The 18,045-nt window shown below is 40.1% G+C and overlaps 1 protein-coding gene across 3 annotated transcripts in view; it reads right to left on the reverse strand.

Moving 5' to 3' along the window:
- STAT4 (signal transducer and activator of transcription 4) overlaps positions 1-18,045 on the reverse strand; it is a 120,111-nt gene that overhangs the window by 15,662 nt on the left and 86,404 nt on the right. For all 3 annotated transcript variants that reach the window (XM_019022833.3, XM_055379298.2, XM_055379297.2), the window contains 6 exons: positions 17,765-17,923; positions 16,732-16,824; positions 13,714-13,773; positions 13,210-13,227; positions 13,026-13,119; positions 9,541-9,585 (listed from right to left, as the gene is read on the reverse strand). In XM_019022833.3, coding sequence (XP_018878378.1) covers positions 9,541-9,585; positions 13,026-13,119; positions 13,210-13,227; positions 13,714-13,773; positions 16,732-16,824; positions 17,765-17,923 — 469 coding nt within the window. The remainder of the gene's footprint in view (positions 1-9,540; positions 9,586-13,025; positions 13,120-13,209; positions 13,228-13,713; positions 13,774-16,731; positions 16,825-17,764; positions 17,924-18,045) is intronic.

Genomic DNA, 18,045 nt, shown 5'->3' on the forward strand with positions numbered 1-18,045 from the left:
GTATGCTATATGGCTTAGCTGTTAACAATTTTTATATAATCATAGTAAGGTAAACATCGAATACATTGAGTAAATGAAAATATGTTATATAATGATATTGTGAAGATGGGGCAGAATTTCTATGTATGGAGAGCTGTAATAAGAAAGACATAGCTTAACCTTTTATAGAAAATCAGAAGTTAGACATATAAAATTTAAAAAAATCAAGAGATATCAGTACTAGCATGATATTTACAGCTCAAAAAATAACCACCTCTGGGGAGGAGTTTGACATAGAAAGAAGTAGGAAATTGCAGTTAGTCCCTGATAAAATTTTATAGTAGGTAAAAAAGGACCAGCAGTATTGCCATCACCTAAAAGTTTGTAAGAAAAACAGGATCTCTGACTTCATTCCAGGCTTACTGAATCAGACTCTGCATTTTAACAAGAATCCTGGGTGGAATTTGGGAGGAATTATTCTCAATGTGTGTATCCTCATTGCGTTTAATCTCAAAAAGGAGGTGGAAAATTTGGAGATATAAAGCTTCAACAATTTATAAAATCAGCCATGGGAACATGTGAACAAGTAGGATTATCTACACCAGAAAAGTCAGGGTGGGGGGTTGGAGGTGGCAGGGTCACCTGAAAAGAAAGGAAGGTCAACACTATGCATTACTAAGTCAGAATCCTGTTTGCATTTGAAATCGGAAATAATAAAAACAGTCTAATGTGATGATATGAATAACAATTCTGTGATTATGTGGGAAGACTTCCTTGATAATGAGAATGCTACATTTAAGATTTGTTATTGAGAAGGAAGTATATCTTTGTGATACCTTACATTGCCTGCAGGTAGTTATATTGACTAGGGTGGAATCACTTCTTACTGGGTTAGTAGAAAGTTATGTTTAATAAACATTCTGCTTAAAAACCCCTAAACCACCCCTAAAAGTACTCCCAGCACGTCAACACATCAAACAGCCAGTTCCTCTTCCTCAGCCCCTTTATGTTAAATAAGTTGCTCTTTCTTTGGTTGAGCTTGAGACGGACTAGTTGTCTTGAGTGTAGGCACCAAGAAGGTGTATTTTTGAACAACAGAAAATCTCACTGCCCACTAGGGAGGGGATGCTTACACTATGCAAAACATGAGACAACTGCAGAATCTACAACTTCCACTTCATGTTCACTAATGGGTGCCTTTCACATTATCTCTGAGTTCAATGGTGCAGAACATTTGAGAGGCCTCAGGCAAGTGCACAGATAGAGATCCAATACTGTATATAAAACATTTAACCATTATCAATCAAGTTAACAAACTGTTAACATATGTTCTAGCCTCCTGCCTTGACATATCCTTCACATAACCGAATTGGCCAGGTTTTAGCTCCTTGAAGTCTTACTGGAACATGGTGGCATGGGTAAAGATAGCACAGCCATCTTGGGCCATTGCCTGTCCCCTTTGCTTCTACCTCTGTGAAGGGCCTCGCATGACCAGTGTGGCCTCTAGGTCTCTCCTGTGCCTAGATATGTTTGCACTGAAGGTGTCATCTGTGCTTGGGAGAGTAGACCTGGAGAGGCCTACACAGGCCCTGGAAGTGGGCTTGAGGTCTTCTGGGCTGAGAATTCTGGGGTCCTGGATTCTGGGTAAGCACATTGCCTTAACCCCACAGAAGACTTTCTTTGTAGGGAGGACTGCAGCTGGAGGATGGTTGAAGGAAAACTTTTGGAGTTGAGGTGCTATGATATTGTGATATAATAAGAAATCTATATTTGGTCCCTGCACCTGGTTACTGAGACAGAGCTCCTAAGACCTTTCTAGATGGAGATGCTAGGTGAGTCTTCTGTTCTAAAAATTTGGTCTTTGATCCTGGTTCCTGACACAGGTTCCTAAGACCTTTGTAATTTCCTTAGTGATAGGATTGTCTGACACAGAGCTCCTAAATTCCTGGAATTTTCTGGCGTTTTCTGTCCTAATGAAGTGTATCTTGGTGGGCTTCTAAATAGCCTCAGGATGAGGCTTGGTTGCTGGGGGAACCAATCATGTGATTAGGAGTTGGAACTTCTACCCCACTCCCTGACCTCTGGGAAGGGGAGAGGGATTGAAAGTTGAATTCACCCACAATGGCAAAGGTGATCAACTTTGTAATGAACTGTAGGTAATGAAGCTTCCGTAAAAACCTCAAAGAACAGATTTTGGGAAGCTTCTGGGTTGCTGAAGACATGGAGGTGCTAGGAGGGTGGCGCACCTGGACAGGGCATGGGAGCTCCACACCCCTTCTCCATGCCTTGCCCTGTGCATCTCTTCCATTTGGCTGTTCAACTGTATTCTTTGTAATATCCTTGATAGTAAACCAGAAAATATAAGTAAAATGTTCCCCTGAGTTTTGTGAACTGCTTTAGCAAATTCATTGAACCTGAGGAGGGAATTGTGGGAACCCTCAATTTATTGCTGGTTGGTCAGAAGTGCAGATCACAACCTGGGACTTGCGATGGGCATCTGAATTGGGGGCAGTCTTGTGGGACTAAGTCCTTAGCCTGTGCGTTAAGGTAAAGAGTGTTAGAATTGGGTTAAATTGTAGACGCCCAGTTTGTGTCTGCTGGAGAACTGGTTGTTAGTGGAGAGAAATCCCCACACATATTTAGGTGACCAGAAGGGAGGTATGGAGAGTAAGAGTAGAAAAAAGTTTAGTGTTTCCTCTTATAGGTCCCATCGCTCTCACATTCCAGCCTCTATAGTTTAATTTCTTTTTTTCTTTTTGAGACAGAGTCTTGCTCTGTCACCCAGGCAGGAGTGCAGTGGCATGATCTTGGCTCACTGCAACCTCCACCTCCCGGGTTCAAGTGATTCTCCTGCCTCAGCCTCCTGAGTAGCTGGGACTACGGGTGTGCGCCATTATGCCCAGCTAATTTTTGCATTTTTAGTAGGGACAGGGTTTTATCATATTGGCCAGGCTGGTCTTGAACTCCTGAGCTCAAGTGATCTGCCTGTCTCGGCCTCCCAAAGTGCTGGGATTACAGACATGAGCCAACACGCCTGGTCTATAGTTTAATTTCTATGAATAAATATACATATGATAATTCAGTACTGATAGCTTCCTCAGCTCTTTGAGTTATGGAACCTGTGTGTTCACCACCAAATATCAGGGTCTTAAAAGTGTGAGAAACCAGGATTCCACAGACAGAGCAATGACACTCAGTGTTGTCCATTAGTTTTGGAAAAAGACTTTACGCTTTATATAATACTTTACTGAAATGAAATGTGGGTGGTGAGAGGGTGATTATTTTCTCAGTGATTCAAAATAATTTCTAATGTTTACTTTAAATCTCTGATGCAATTGTGAGGCACACTTAGAACAAAATCCAGCAAGGAAGCTGACATACTATACACAAGACTGGAGGAAAGACGCTCTGACCAAATAAAGCATTATTAATTTTCACAGCTTACATGACCGTCATAGTCTTCATTATTTCATCAGTGTAGTCTAAGCTAGAACACTATTCAGTCTCATATTTGCAGGTTCCATTCCTCACAGAATGGAAAAACATCATAGATAAGATGCACCATTAGGGCCGGGCGCAGTGGCTCATGCCTGTAATCCCAGCACTTCGGGAGATTGAGGTGGGTGGATCATCTGAGGTCAGGAGTTCAAGACCAGCCTGGCCAACATGGTGAAACCCTGTCTCTACCAAAAAAAAAAAAAAGCAAACAATTAGCTGGGCATGGTGGCGGGTGCTTGTAGTCCCAGCTACTCAGGAGGCTGAGGCAGGAGAATTGCTTGAACCCTGGAGGCGGAGGTTGCAGTGAGCCGAGATCACGCTGCTGCACTCCAGCCTGGGCAACAAGAGTGAGAAACTCCATCTCAAAAGAAAAAAAAAAAAAAAAAAAAGATGCACCATTAATGTTTGTATCAAAGCCATCCTAATCATCCAAGATGATTACAGATACAAAATATCCATATTAATGGTATTTACATTATATGGTACATCACATTATATGGCACTGAATATAATAGCTGGATTGACTGTATTGTACTTCTAAAGAAAAATACCCATTGGAAAATCTGCTAAGAAACTAGAAAACTGGACAACCAACTTAACCAGGGCTTCACTTGGAAAAAAAAAAATACAATCCAATGAAAGGTAGGTCTAGATGTCACCATAGTCTTCTCTGTCTCCTCTGCTCAGTGTCTAATAATACACCTTAGAAACCAAGAATATATTAACAAATGGTAATAGCTTTTTTTTTTTTTTTTTTTGAGAGATGGAGTCTCGCTCTGTCACCCAGGCTGGAGTGCAGTGGCGAAATTTCAGCTCACTGCAAGCTTTGCCTCCCAGGTTCATGCCATTCTCCTGCCTCAGCCTCCTGAGTAGCTGGGACTACAGGCACCCGCCACCACACCTGGCTAATTTTTTGTATTTTTTTAGTAGAGACGGGGTTTCACCGTGTTAGCCAGGATGGTCTCACTCTCCTGACCTTGTGATCTGCCCACCTCGGCCTCCCAAAGTGCTGGGATTACAGGCGTGAGCCACCATGCCTGGCCAACAAATGGTAATAGCTTTTAACTTGACAGAAACCTCTGCTAAGAAAAATATGACTGGGATATAGGGTGATTTTCATCCAAATTTCTTGCTCATCTCTTAACAATCCATAATTTATTGTAATGTCCCCCATGGAAAACTATGTGGAATAGAAACAATTAAAACAACCCTTTCACTTAGTGAATATTTATTGAGCATATATTATGTGCTAGACAGTGGGTTAGATCCTGGGAAACAATAAGAAGAGAGGGAAACAGTGGTCCAATCACATGAGAGATAGCCTTTAATCACAGAATCACAGAATCAGAAGACAGGAATGTAAAATGACAGCACTGCTTAGCTCATAAAGCCCTCTGCTGCATTCTACAAAGTCTAAGGTTTTAGTAATATTTTTGTACAATTTCTCCCTCAAAAAAGTGTTGCAACTCTTTAAATTAGTTCAGCGAGAAATCAACTTGCTGTGGAAATGCTTGGGCTAGCTGGCGTGTGAGTAGCGTGTCTGTGTTTGAGAACACTGAACCTTGAAAGAACATCTGTTTGGCTATTTTGTTAAACGAAACTCAAGTCACCCAGGCTTTACTAATAGCTTCATTGTGCTTCATGACTTTCCACCACATAAACAAAATTACCTAACACCTCAGTCTGTCGCTAAAACTGTCATTTATCAGTTAAAGCCCACTGATAAAGAGCAAACTGGAGAAACTGCAATTCCAGCTTCTCTATTCAAACAGTTTTCACATTTCAATAATCACTCTCTAGCTGGCTCCCTGCTAGATAAGTACCTCCAGGGAAAGGTTGCTTCCTGGGAATGTTTATTTTACAGGAACAGATTGATGGCCTCAAAGTCTGGCCACTTTCTAGGTGATGAAATCGTTTATTCACATTGACTCTTCCCAGGAGAGAATAGAGTGGAGAGAAAGGCAGTGATTGCTAAAGTTGATTTTATGATAGCGTGTCTACAGATTCCTCAAGGAATGTTGTGAAATTCCAAAGCAAATTCTTAAAGTTAAATTCATTTTTAAAAATCTAAAGCTCCTACCCTATGTTGCACTTCTGAGGATTAAAGAATCGTAGTCAAAGGAACTTCAGAGATTGTCTAGTCCAATGAGTCCAGATGTTTTTTTTTTTTTTGACCTTGGTACATATTCTTGAAAGTAAACTTCCCACCAGAGTTTCCATCTGTAAATATATAAAATAAAGCTGCCTTGATGGAAACAGGCATGAGGGAGCCAGAGCTCCACACTTCCCCAACCCCCAGGGCAAGTGGGGTTCCTGAGGTACCTCTTTGGCATCTCTGGGTTTTCTGGGAAGAAAATGGGTCTTGTGCAACTTCTTCCTTTCACCCAATCCTAAAGCCAGGAGCCCCTGTACGTCCTGACAGCTCAGCTCTTCTTGGGTAATCTCAAACAGTCACAGGGTGCTGCGAATCTAGGGAGGTCTGGAATGGCAACTTAGTGAAACTATCATTTATGACATCTTTGTCCATTGTCAATCATTTAATAACTATCTGATACAAACTCTTACAACCACAAAAGTAGAAATGGAGGGACCCAAAATTGTGTGTGTGTGTGTGTGTGTGTGTGTGTGTGTGATGGAGGTGAAGAGCATTGGAGTGGTAGCAGGAATTCCAGACATGAAATCCCATAAAGGGGCATACACAAATGGTGACCTGAGGTTTCAAGGAACTGGAGCTGGAAGAGGGAAGTGCCAGGGTGCCCTGAAAGGGACCACATCTCCAGCAGAGCACTTGACAGGTGAGCAGAGAAGGAGAAAGATCAGCAGTTGTCTGAAGTTAGGTATCACGTTTTAGAGCCCAGTTTTCCCATCTGTGTAGACACCTGCTCCCTTCAGAGGAGGCTGATCTGTAAATGCCATCACCAACATCTACACAGCCCACCACCACTGACTCACACACAGCTCATTCAGTCCTCATAACAACCTTTAGAAGTGTAGGTTAACATTAGCACCATTTTGTAGATAAGGAAATTGGGAGTTAGAGAGGCTAAGTGGCTTGTGCAAGCTCAGATTGCCCGAAGAGGCAGAAACCAACACTGCTAACTCCACTATCCCACTGAGGCATGACACAAGTGCAAAAGGAGACACAGTAGACAAGAGAGGTCAACAACATTTTCTGAGGAAGCATTATTTTAAATTATGGTGTGAGACAGACATGATTTCTGAGCAGGTGGGTGAGGTGCAGACACTCTGTGAGATAGATGGGGTGAGGTGATGGGGCAGGAGGAGTGCCAACCAGCTCGCCTCTCCCAGGGAAGGTTCTGCGACCCAGAGGCAGCATAGCAGAGGGGCCAGGAGCAGGGACACGGGATCAGACTGCCACGGTTTTATCTTGGCCCTCCCATCAACTGCCCCCGCTGTCTTGAGTAAGCTGTGTGACCACTCTGTGCCTCAGTTTCCATAACTGAAATAAGTATGAAGCTAATAGTACCTACTTCACAGTCTTGTTGCAAGAGTTACAGAAATCAGTATTAGCGAAGCTCTTAGTGTCCAGTATATAGTAAATGCCACACGAGGATTGTTGAAGACATTCTTAGCAGGCTACAGGTGCTCACAGATAAGCAATAGCAAATTTTTGAAACTTGAAAACGAGGTTACGATATCCTAGCTTCCTGTTTTCCTGTAATTTGTGACCACAATCCCTGGCCTCATGACTTTATGAACTTCACTTTATTGCCCGTTCTTTCCTCACTCTTTCCTAACCTTTGTGTGATCATCCCTACTGAATGGCCAAGCCCCTGATTCCCGGCTTATCTTCCTTCATGTATTTCGTGACTAGTCAACTGTTACTGCTGCACACAAGATACGGTTCAATCTGTGGTTTGTTTTTAAGTGTACCTAGGAGTCATACTAAAATTCTGCCAACAGGTGGAGCTCAAAGAATAGCTTAAAATAAAATTAACCCGATTCGGCAAACCTGGAAAAAAAGGGAAGAAATAAAATCATTCTGATACGACTGTATGATTTTGCTATTCATCAGAAAATAAGAGGAAACAAATTGAAGGCAATATAAGTAGACAGTGTTAATAAGACAGTGGTTGGTTTTTCTACAGTGGAAGATGATTTACCTAGATTTCCATCTCTAGGGAAATTCAAGTGAAGATTTTCATTTTACATTCATAAAGATGACAATATACTACAAGAGTTGAGCTATTTGGATTTATTCCATTTGCTTTACTTAAGACAAGTTCAGGATAATGATGCTTAGTCTGTTCAGATTCATAAATAATACTCAGGATGTCAAACTGAATGAAATGTTGCAACTCTGGCCAGAATTCCAAGGAGATGTGTGAAATGAGCTTTTATTTAAAATGTGCCAATGTTTAACTAGGAAGTTTAGAAAACCTTTATGGGTTTCTATAAGCTGGGAAGAATATCTTCCATTCATTCGTTTTACTAGAATCTCCTTAAACCCCAAAACTCTGCTCCTGTGATTTCTTTGACTGCAGAGACCTGCTTAGGGAGCTCTGCCCTGAGCAGCGATTCTACCCTGGAAGACTGAGCTCATCTTTGGTGAGGCTATGATGTTTGGCAAATGATCTTTAAGACACAATTAAGGGAATGAAGAATTCTTGGAGGGCAAGATGGTAGGGCATTAAATCTTTTGTGATGGATCTTTATGGTTTTGTGAGGTGTGATAAATTGGATGTCATTGGATGCTGCATTTATAAAGTGCTTTTCCTCCAAACAATTCAAAGATCTTTTTCATTGGAGCTGTGACTATAAAGCCAAGAGTTTGGATCCATATGAACCACCCCAGAAATAAACCTCACTGCTTCAAAACTGCATCACGTAGGTGGTTTTACACCTGCAGCACCTCTGAGCACGGGCTGTTGAGCATGACTATCCTGCTCTCTTAGAGGAAAAAAATGCAGTATTTCTTCATCAGTTCATTTGCCAAACGTCACATTTTCAGGCCCTGGCAGAGCATGTACTCAAACCCAGGTTTTCTAGTTCCAAATATATAGGTCATTGACTTATGCCTTAGTTTCAAGGTCAGCTCAATAGATGTTCTCCAAGGTCATGTCCAGTTCATGATTTGACTGCTCTATCATCAACTAACTCAGCGGAGTACTCAGACTGCATCAGTTGGTTCTTTCATTCAATTTGTCTAGTGAAATGCAAACATTAGAGAGCGAGGTAATTGATATCTCAAAATAATAGGGTTGTTTTTTGCCCCACATATCATAATTTTTCAGCCTGACTTCATGTATGTGAGAAAATGAGTGAACAAAAATGAAGAATGACAAAGATATTTCTTGATAATGGACTGACTAAAGAAACTATGGCACACCTATAAAATGTAATGTAATGCAAGCAATGTAAATCATGTTCTCCAAGAGTATTTAAAATTATGGAAAACTGTTCTCCAGGCCGGGCACGGTGGCTCACACCTATAATCCCAGCACTTTGGGAGACAAGGTGGGTGGATCACTTGAGCCAAGGGGTTCAAGACCAGCCTGGGAAACATGGTGGGACTCTGTCTCTACGAAAAATACAAAAACTAGCCAGGTATGGTGGCACATGCCTATAGTCCCACCTACTTGCAAGGCTGAGGTGGGAGGTTCACTTGAGCCTGGGAGGCGAAAGCTGCAGTGAGCCAAGATCTCACCGCTGCACTCCAGCCTGGGCAACAGAGTGAGACCCTTCTCAAAAAAAAAAAAAGAAAAAAAAGATACATTGCTATGTGAAAAAAGCAGGCTATGAAGCAATGAGTATCATATATTTTTAAAGTAATGTATAGATAAATAAAAGACTGGAATGATGTATACCAAGATGTTAATAGTTATTTTCTTTGGAGGGTGTTGATAACATATAATATGTTATTTTTATTTTCTCTTTTTGAAAAACTTCCTCATATTGTCCGCAATTATCAAGCTTTACATCTATAATGAGAAAAACATGAATTTGATTTTATATGAAGTCAAGCAGTTTAAAAGCTTTGTCAAAATAAGATATTATAAGATCTGTTTCCAGAAAAATTCTATAGGAGAAAACATTTCCTACCTCATTTCCTTTACCTCCAGCACTGGACTTCATTTCCTTTGGTTGCTTTGTAAAAGAAAACAACAATATTTAGATGGAAAAGCATGATCAGCTACATATTAAGTTGGTTGTACCTGTTGCGGTCATTTTCTTGGCCACAGTTTTGACTTCTAGAACAGCAACATATTTTCAAACTCATTGAAACCTGACACAACTGCCCAGATTTGACAGAGAGGAGCTTCCTGTCTCACCCCATGGGATGCTACTTTAGAAACTTGGAGTTGGCATATCACTAAGACTTTAGCTTTCAGTCAACATTTTCGAAAAAGGAAATCATGCTGGGAACTTTCAGAATCCATACAGCGCTCCTTTGTGCCTGGAAAGTATCATTTTAGCTAAGCTGTAGGTGATGATTCCCAATCCCTGAGAAACCAAGTCTAACGAAGACTAGAAAAATAAACTACAGGGCAGTGTGTACCATATAGCATAGTAAGTTATTAAATGACATTACAGGTGAAGAAGACTTACTGACACAAAATAAATGTGCATTGATGTAGATTACTGAATGAAAAAAGAGGCAGAAAACAAATTTTATAGTGTGTATTATTTGATCCCACTTTTAAAATACATATATAAATATTTTAGAAAAAAGAATGAAATTATAAAAATGAAGAAGTTAATAGCTTTGCAAAGTGGTGGAATTATAGGTGACAATTTTTAAAATTTTTCTTTTTTTTTGAGATAGAGTCTGGTTCTGTCACCCAGGCTGGAGTGCAGTGGCACAATCTCGGCTCACTGCAAGCTCCACCTCCCGGGTTCATGCCATTTTCCTGCCTCAGCCTCCCGAGTAGCTGGGACTACAGGCGCCCACCACCACACCTGGCTAATTTTTTTTTTTTTTTGTACTTTTAGTAGAGACAGGGTTTCACTGTGTTAGCCAGGATGGTATCGATCTCCTGACTTCGTGATCCACCCGCCTCGGCCTCCCAAAGTGCTGGGATTACAGGCGTGAGCCACTGCGCCAGGGCAATTTTCTGTATTTTTAGTAGAGACAGGATTTCACCGTGTTAGCCAGGATGGTCTTGATCTCTTGACCCTGTGATCTGCCCTCCTCGGCCTCCCAAAGTGTTGGGATTACAGGTGTGAGCCACCACGCCCAGCCGATTTTTATTTTCTATATTTATTTTTGTATTAAAAAGCAAAGTTATTATGCAGAAGATAACCAATGTGAAAACGCTTTCCAAGAGCAAAAGACCACTGTAAAAACTGAGGTTTTGTTATTTTATATATTGTACCTGCTGAAATAAAGACCTAACTGATTTTTGGTGTGTTCCCTGTTCTTCCTTTTCCATGTGACTTTTTTGGGAGACAGACATTTCTAAGTTAAGGGCTCTTCCTACTTTACTTATTACTAAACATGGCCCCTTGTTGAAAGTTCCTGCATGGTAGGAATTGAGCCTAACAAAAAAGAGTGCTAGTTACAAGGGTGTTTATAATACATTATTCTTTATTACATTTTATTTATTTGGCAGTTTATTTGACAGGAAGGATTAGAAACAAAACAAAACAAACTCCTCAATACTAAAAACCAAACATTTTATCTTTTAGAAAGTAGACATTTTATCTTTTTATCTTTTAGAAACATTTTATCTTTTAGAAAGTAGACTTTTATCATTTTAACATTTTATCTTTTAGAAAGTAGACTTTTTGAGGCAGATTCAGTGGTGCCCAAACATTCAGTGAGGCAATTGCTAAATGTTAATAAGCAGAAGGAGTAACATGGTTTCTGGCGAGAAAAATAGTAGGGTCTTTGGGAATCTTAAGAATTATGCAGAATTAGAAAGAAGGCAGAAAGAGAACTCTAGGTCAAGAGGAAGTGGTAAAAGCAAGAAGCAACAGGATGAGGCTGGGTCAGAGCTTTCTAGACATGACAAGGTGAACTGTGTACAGCTGCTATACCCAGGAACATCCTATTTCCCCAGGCTAGCCTCCTAAAATGAAAGCGCTTTTAGCCAGACATGGTTATGGAGATGTAAAAATGAAACCAGGAATGCCTATCCATTATTGCATGTGTGTATGTGTGTGAGTGTGCCTTTGTACTTTTGTATTTATATATCATAGTTGTACATATTTTTGTGGTACATGTGATATTTTGATACATGTATACAGTGTGTAATGATCAAATTTGGGTAATTGAGATATCTATAACCTATCTTTCCTTGTGGTAGGATCATTACAATTCTTCTCTTCCTGCTATTTAAAAATATACAATAAATTATTGTTCCCTTCTACACTATTTTTTTTTTTTTTGGAGACTGAGTCTTGCTCTGTCACACAGGCTGGAATGCAGTGGTGCTATCTCAGCTCACTGCAAACTCCGCCTCCCGGGTTCAAGCGATTCTCCTCCCTCAGCCTCCTGAGTAGCTGGGATTACAGGCAGTTGCCACCATGCCGGGCTACTATTTGTATTTTTAGTAGAGACGAGGTTTCACCGTGTTGGCCAGGCTGGTCTCAAATTCCTGAACTCAGGTGATCTGCCTGCCTCAGCCTCCCAAAGTGCTGGGATTAAAGGCATGAGCCACCGTGCCCAGCCCCTTCTACGCTACTGAATATCAGAATTTATTCCTTTTATCAAACTGTATCTTTGTATCCATTAACCAACTTTCTCTTATCCCCCTGCCCTGCTTCCTTTCCTAGCCTCTGGTAACCACCATTCGACTCTCTGCCTCTAAGAGATCTACTTTTTTAGTTCCCACATGAGTGAGAACATGAAATATTTATCTTTCTGTGCCTGGCTTATTTCATTTAACATAATGACCTCCAATTCCATCCATGTTGCTGTGTATGACACAATTTCATTCTTTCAATGGCTGAATAATATATTCCATTGTGTAACACCTCTCCATTTTAAGACAGATTATCTCTGTAATTATCAGCAAAATATACTGACCAACTACAATGTATACTTAGGTACTATGTCTTCATTGTTTAGAACTCAGACCTTCTGAGTTGAGGTTCAGTGCTCTTTCTACCATTTTAACTCTTCACTGATGGCATGTTTTATTTCTCAGTATGGTTCCTAATTTCTTTTCTTTTTTTTTTTTGAGATGGAGTCTCGCATTGTGGCCTGGGCTGGAGTGCACTGGCACGATCTCAGCTCACTGCAACCTCCGTCTGCTGGGTTCAAGCAATTCTCCTGCCTCAGCCTCCAGAATAGCTGGGATTACAGGTGCCTGCCACCATGCCTGGCTAATTTTTTGTATTTTTAGTAGAGACGGGGTTTCACTATGTTGGGCAGGCTGGTCTTGAACTCCTGACCTTGTGATCCACCCGCCTTGGCCTCCCAAAATGCTGGGATTACAGACATGAGCCACCATGCCCGGCCGGTTCCTAATTTCAAATAAGAAATATTTAAGCACAAAACATACTGAATTATAAGGCATATTAGTAAAGATGTCTGATTTTGGGGGGGAAAAAAGCCTGTTTAACTTTACTGCCAAACTTACCAAATGTCGAAATTCTACTGAGAGACTCCCATTGGAAGATTCTTCAATAGACATGGCTTTGACATTAGTTCCACAAAGTACAAATCTTCGGTTGCTGGAGAGGAAATCTTAGCTATTTACATGGTCTCAGGTAAAATAAATTTACAAGAGCAGCAACAAAGTTTCCACAAAGTAAATGTCTTACCTTAGAGTTGAAACATTCCTGTAAAACCAAGAAGATTCTTTAAAATAAGCTATTTAATAGATCTAGGAATAACTTTCTATGATAGTTTATTTTATTTATTTATTTATTTTGAGACAGAGTCTCACTCTGTCGCCCAGGCTGGAGTGCAGTGATGCAATCTTGGCTCACTACAACCTCTGCCCCCTGGGTTCAAGTGATTCTCCTGCCTCAGCCTCCTGAGTAGCTGGGATTACAGGCATGAGCCACCACACCCGGTCTCTATGATACTTTAAAGGATAGTATATAAAATTGATTTCAAGTTTTTATAGTAAAATTTTAAATTTAGGATACCATTGAATTTTGTTAAATATTTGAACTTCAAAGTCAAATATTTGAAGTACATTCATTATATAATGTTAGATAAGTAAATTTAAAAGTTCAAAATTATTCTATAAAATAAAGGCTATTCATTTTTTAAAGTCTTACATTTGGAATTGTAATTCAAAATGAAATTAGAAAACTTACTTGTCAATTGAGGCTTTAACCTTTACCTGATAGTTTAGTTCTGGCAATTTTATTAGTAGCCTGGAAAGAGATATCAATTAAAAAAATCAAAGATAAAAATTAAAAGTGTTTAAAAACCCTTTTTTATATTTAAACATTTAAATATACTATGAAATATGCATACAAATAAACCTTACATTATCTACAGTTATATGTTAGTGTGTTTTAAAAATGTATAGTGCCTCTTTAGTTTGCCATGTAACTAATGTTGACATCAGTCACTTAATAGCATTATTGGCAAACATTTGAAAGTGTTTCCATATTGCTTCAGTTGATGTTTGCTGGATAATACGTTGGCCAGGTCAGAAAAAAAAAGCTATATATTTTGGCTAAAGCTCAAATGTGGGTTAAATGTACAGATATAAAAAAATTCTTATATGGCTTCATTTTATCCTCATATTACAAAAAAGCACTTTGTAAGCTTTAATGATAAGTGTTTTATGGTGAACATACTAAGACAGAACTCTAGTAAAATATGGAAAATCCCAACTCAAATACATTTGAAATCTTTCAAAACACTATATTTAAGTAACAGCAAAAATGTTCATTAAAAAAACAAACTTCAAATGAACAAGTAATTGAGGTTCAGTGTAAAAATTCCTTTAATTCCTTCTGATGTCAGCGCATCCTTTATTCTTTTGCTTTCTCCAGCTCCTCAGATTTCTGTCCTGTGATGTAACCTACCTGTGGGTTCAGTGCAGTTTCAGAGATAGTCATTCAATCCCTCACACATTCATTCATTTACTCATGCCCTCATCCTAAACTTTGCTCATTCACTCAGCATGCACTGAGCTCCTCATATTTATGCAGTACACCCTTAGGTACTAGAGAACTGATGTAGCAAAGACTGCAGAAGGGAGAAACGTGGACGTGGCTCTGCATAAAAGGAGGGAGTCCAGGCACACAAATGGAAAACAGAGAATATGGCGATAAGCAACTCACTGGCATTAGAGAAATGAAATCATAGCTCATGGGCAGCCCAAACAAAAGGGTGGGTAGAATGTTGCAAAGGCTCTTTAAAAGTCCTGTACAAGGCACAAGATTTGTTCAGGATCTGGAGTATGTTGAGTGTGCAGTCATTGGTGGTGAATGGTGAGAAGGGGGCATAGTCACATAAAATCAGGCCAGATGTTTTTCCTCTCCACCTTCCTTTTTATACCACTTCAGGAAGGATCTATTTCACTGCAAGATGCTGACAAGTGCCATGGAGTCCAAGGTCATTCTTCCTTTTGAAACAGGAGGATGCAAAAGTATAGCAAAGAGGGGTTTTAGCAAAACCTTGAGTAAAGGATCACCTATCAAGATGGTGGGGAATAGGGTGCAGAGGAGGAGGATGGGTACCCAATAGGTAGAAGAGGAAGACAGAGCCTACAACCAGGGGCTAATGTTCTATGTCCCTGGCCATCAGTTCACACAACATGCAAGTGGTGCTGATTCAGAGTGCCTCTTCCACTTAGAATTTTTTTGCTAGGCAATCCCTACTCATCTCCCCTTTTGTCCCAGAGAGCATCTTAGACTTACTATATCATCTATAGGAGTGTCTCAAGCAAAAGTAGAATGTCCACCACTTCTCCATCTTATTTCATTCTCCTCCGAGTTATACAGAGATGTCGGAATGAGGAAGGAACAACTTTTGAGAAGAATGCTTATTTTTTATTTTACTTTATTATTCTGTTTTATTTTTTGAGATGGAGGCTTGCTGTTGTTGCCCAGCCTGGAGTGCAGTGGCGTGAGTGCAGTGCACTGCAACCTCTACCTCCTGGGTTCAAGCAATTCTCCTGCCTCAGCCTCCTAAGTAGCTGGGATTACAGGCATGAGCCAACATGCTCAGCTAATTTTTCTATTTTTAGTAGAGATGGGGTATTGCCGTGTTGTCCAGGCTGGTCTTGAACTCCTGACCTCAGGTGATCTGCCTTCCTCAGGCTCCCAAAGTGCTGGGATTATAGGCGTGAGCCACCATGCCTGGCCAACAGTGCCATTTAAAAAGGAACCTGGCTTCTGCCTTTTGTTTTCAGTTCTTAAATCTTGGTGCAAAATTCATACAAAGAAACTGATTAAGAATGTTAATGGTGTCTTAAAAATGCAAACCGAAGACAAATGCCTTCTCTTTAAAAATGGAGTTCCAATAGTGATATGTGATCAGCAACCTTATCATAGAACCCTAAACTGCTCTGTGCCATGGCATCACCACCTCTTGACCCGTTAGTCTGTGGTTTCAGCTTTCCAGAGGTGACCTAGTGATTAGGCCTTTAAAACTTTAGTGCTTGGAGTTTCAGGCATGATGAGAATCTTTGAAAGTAAGAACTCAAACTCATTGTTCTCAGCATCATTAGGGAAAACTGTAAGTTTTGACGCTAATGCTAATAGGATCAAATTCACAGAGAAAGCAACAATAACACAAAAGTTATGTCTTTAAATCAGGTACACAATAGGGATATATGGAAAACTGTGGTATTGGGAGTTTTTGTGGAAAGTCTAATAAGCCAGTTACTGGGTAATCTCAGGAGATGAATGTGCCACTATGTTTCCCGGATAGGATATTCAAAGCCTTCCAGAATCTGTCCCCAATCTGTCCTCTCAATTCTGTCTCTTCCCTGCTCCCCACAATTACCAGACAGAGCCAGGAAGCCATTATTTCTGTATTCTCACTCTCCTACAATCCTCCTCCCCTCTCCCAATCTCTCCAGTCTTTTCTCAAGTCAACCTTTTCAGCAATTAATTTCATTGTGCCTGATATTATGATTCCATACTTTCAGGCTAATATCCCTCATGTCCTCATCTGCACTGTCATGCTCTTGACAAGCAGGGCTCTCATCTTCACATTTCTGTGGGTATTTTCCAAAGCTCAGAGCTGGGCACACAGCAGATGGTTCAATAAAGACCAGCTGAATGCAAGCCACAATGAGAGAAATTGGCCTTGATCATCCAGAGACTATAGCTCCACAAACACACGAAATAGTAGAAAATGTTTTTGCCTACCTTAGTTTTACAGTGAACTGAATTAGGGTTTTAAGTACCAACGGCCTCTGAGGGTGGGTTGGCATACATGGCTGTCGCTCAACCACAAATGAGCTAGATGAAAAGGAAATAAAGCGCATCATTTGAAAACATTGAAAATATTGAGACTGAAAACCACAGAGGAACAGGATGCTATCCACTCAAAGTCCAAATTTTCTACACTTAGAAGATATTCAAACCCCCAATTAAACTCAAATCTTTACAATGACTTTTTATAAATCATTTCACAGCAGTAAATGATTCTTAATTGTTATAATTGAGCCATGAATAAAAGCCCCAGTCCATTTAGTAATTTTTTTTTCTTTTGAGAAGGGTCTCCCTCTGTTGCCCAGGTTGAAGTGCAGTGGCATGATCATAGCTCACTGCAGTCTCAACCTCCCGAGCTCAAGTGATCCTCCTGCCTTGGCCTCCTGAGTATCTAGGACTATAGGGATATGCCACCATGCCTGGATACATTTTTTATTTTTTTGTAGAGATGGGGGTCTTTTTATGCTGTCCAGGCTGTTCTGCAACTCCTGAGCTCAAGCAACCCCTTGCCTCAGCCTCCCAAGGTGCTGGGATTACAGGTGTGAGCCACCATACTTGGCCAAAAATAAATTTCATGACTTTTTTTGGACTAAATATTAGGATTTTTGGTACATATTATTATTTTTTCTTTAGCTTATATACATGAAAATGTTCTCCATCCTTCGTTTCATGGATATGCACGTAAGAAAAAACCCTTGAAATTTTTTCTAAGATGTGAAAACTGAGCTGTAGGTGAATGACATGACTTAGCTTGTGGAAAACTGAGCCAGTTGGTGAGAGAAGTGTTGATGAATAAATAGTGAAGAGTAGAAATGTGGTTTCTAAAACTTTCTGGGGTTCTATTCACTTCTCCCTGAGGCTCGTTGTTGAATACTTCCCTGCCACTCTTCCACCTAAACACCAAAACCTTAGGAAGGGTGTTCTTACTTCACAGAATGGAGGATGCCATTGATAGCACTTCACTTACTTCTTGAAAAGGTTGTAGATCAAGAAGGTGACTCTTTCTAGCATGTGAGTTCTTTGCATTGGAATGGGATCACCTTCATATGTCATTTTGGTAGATTGCTCCTCTAGTTTCTCCAATTGCCTTCTCAGTTGGAAAAGACTTTCTGCCAATAGTGTAAAGCTATTGAACAGAAAATGAAAATCAAAGATAGTTTTTCCACTTAATAATAAAAAAGCATTGTAATAATGGGTCGTAGTTAATAAACATTAAATTATTAAATTAATTAAATGAATCACTTAATT

This window comes from Gorilla gorilla, chromosome 11, assembly GCF_029281585.2.
Source record: "Gorilla gorilla gorilla isolate KB3781 chromosome 11, NHGRI_mGorGor1-v2.1_pri, whole genome shotgun sequence".
Taxonomy (NCBI): Eukaryota; Metazoa; Chordata; class Mammalia; order Primates; family Hominidae; genus Gorilla; species Gorilla gorilla.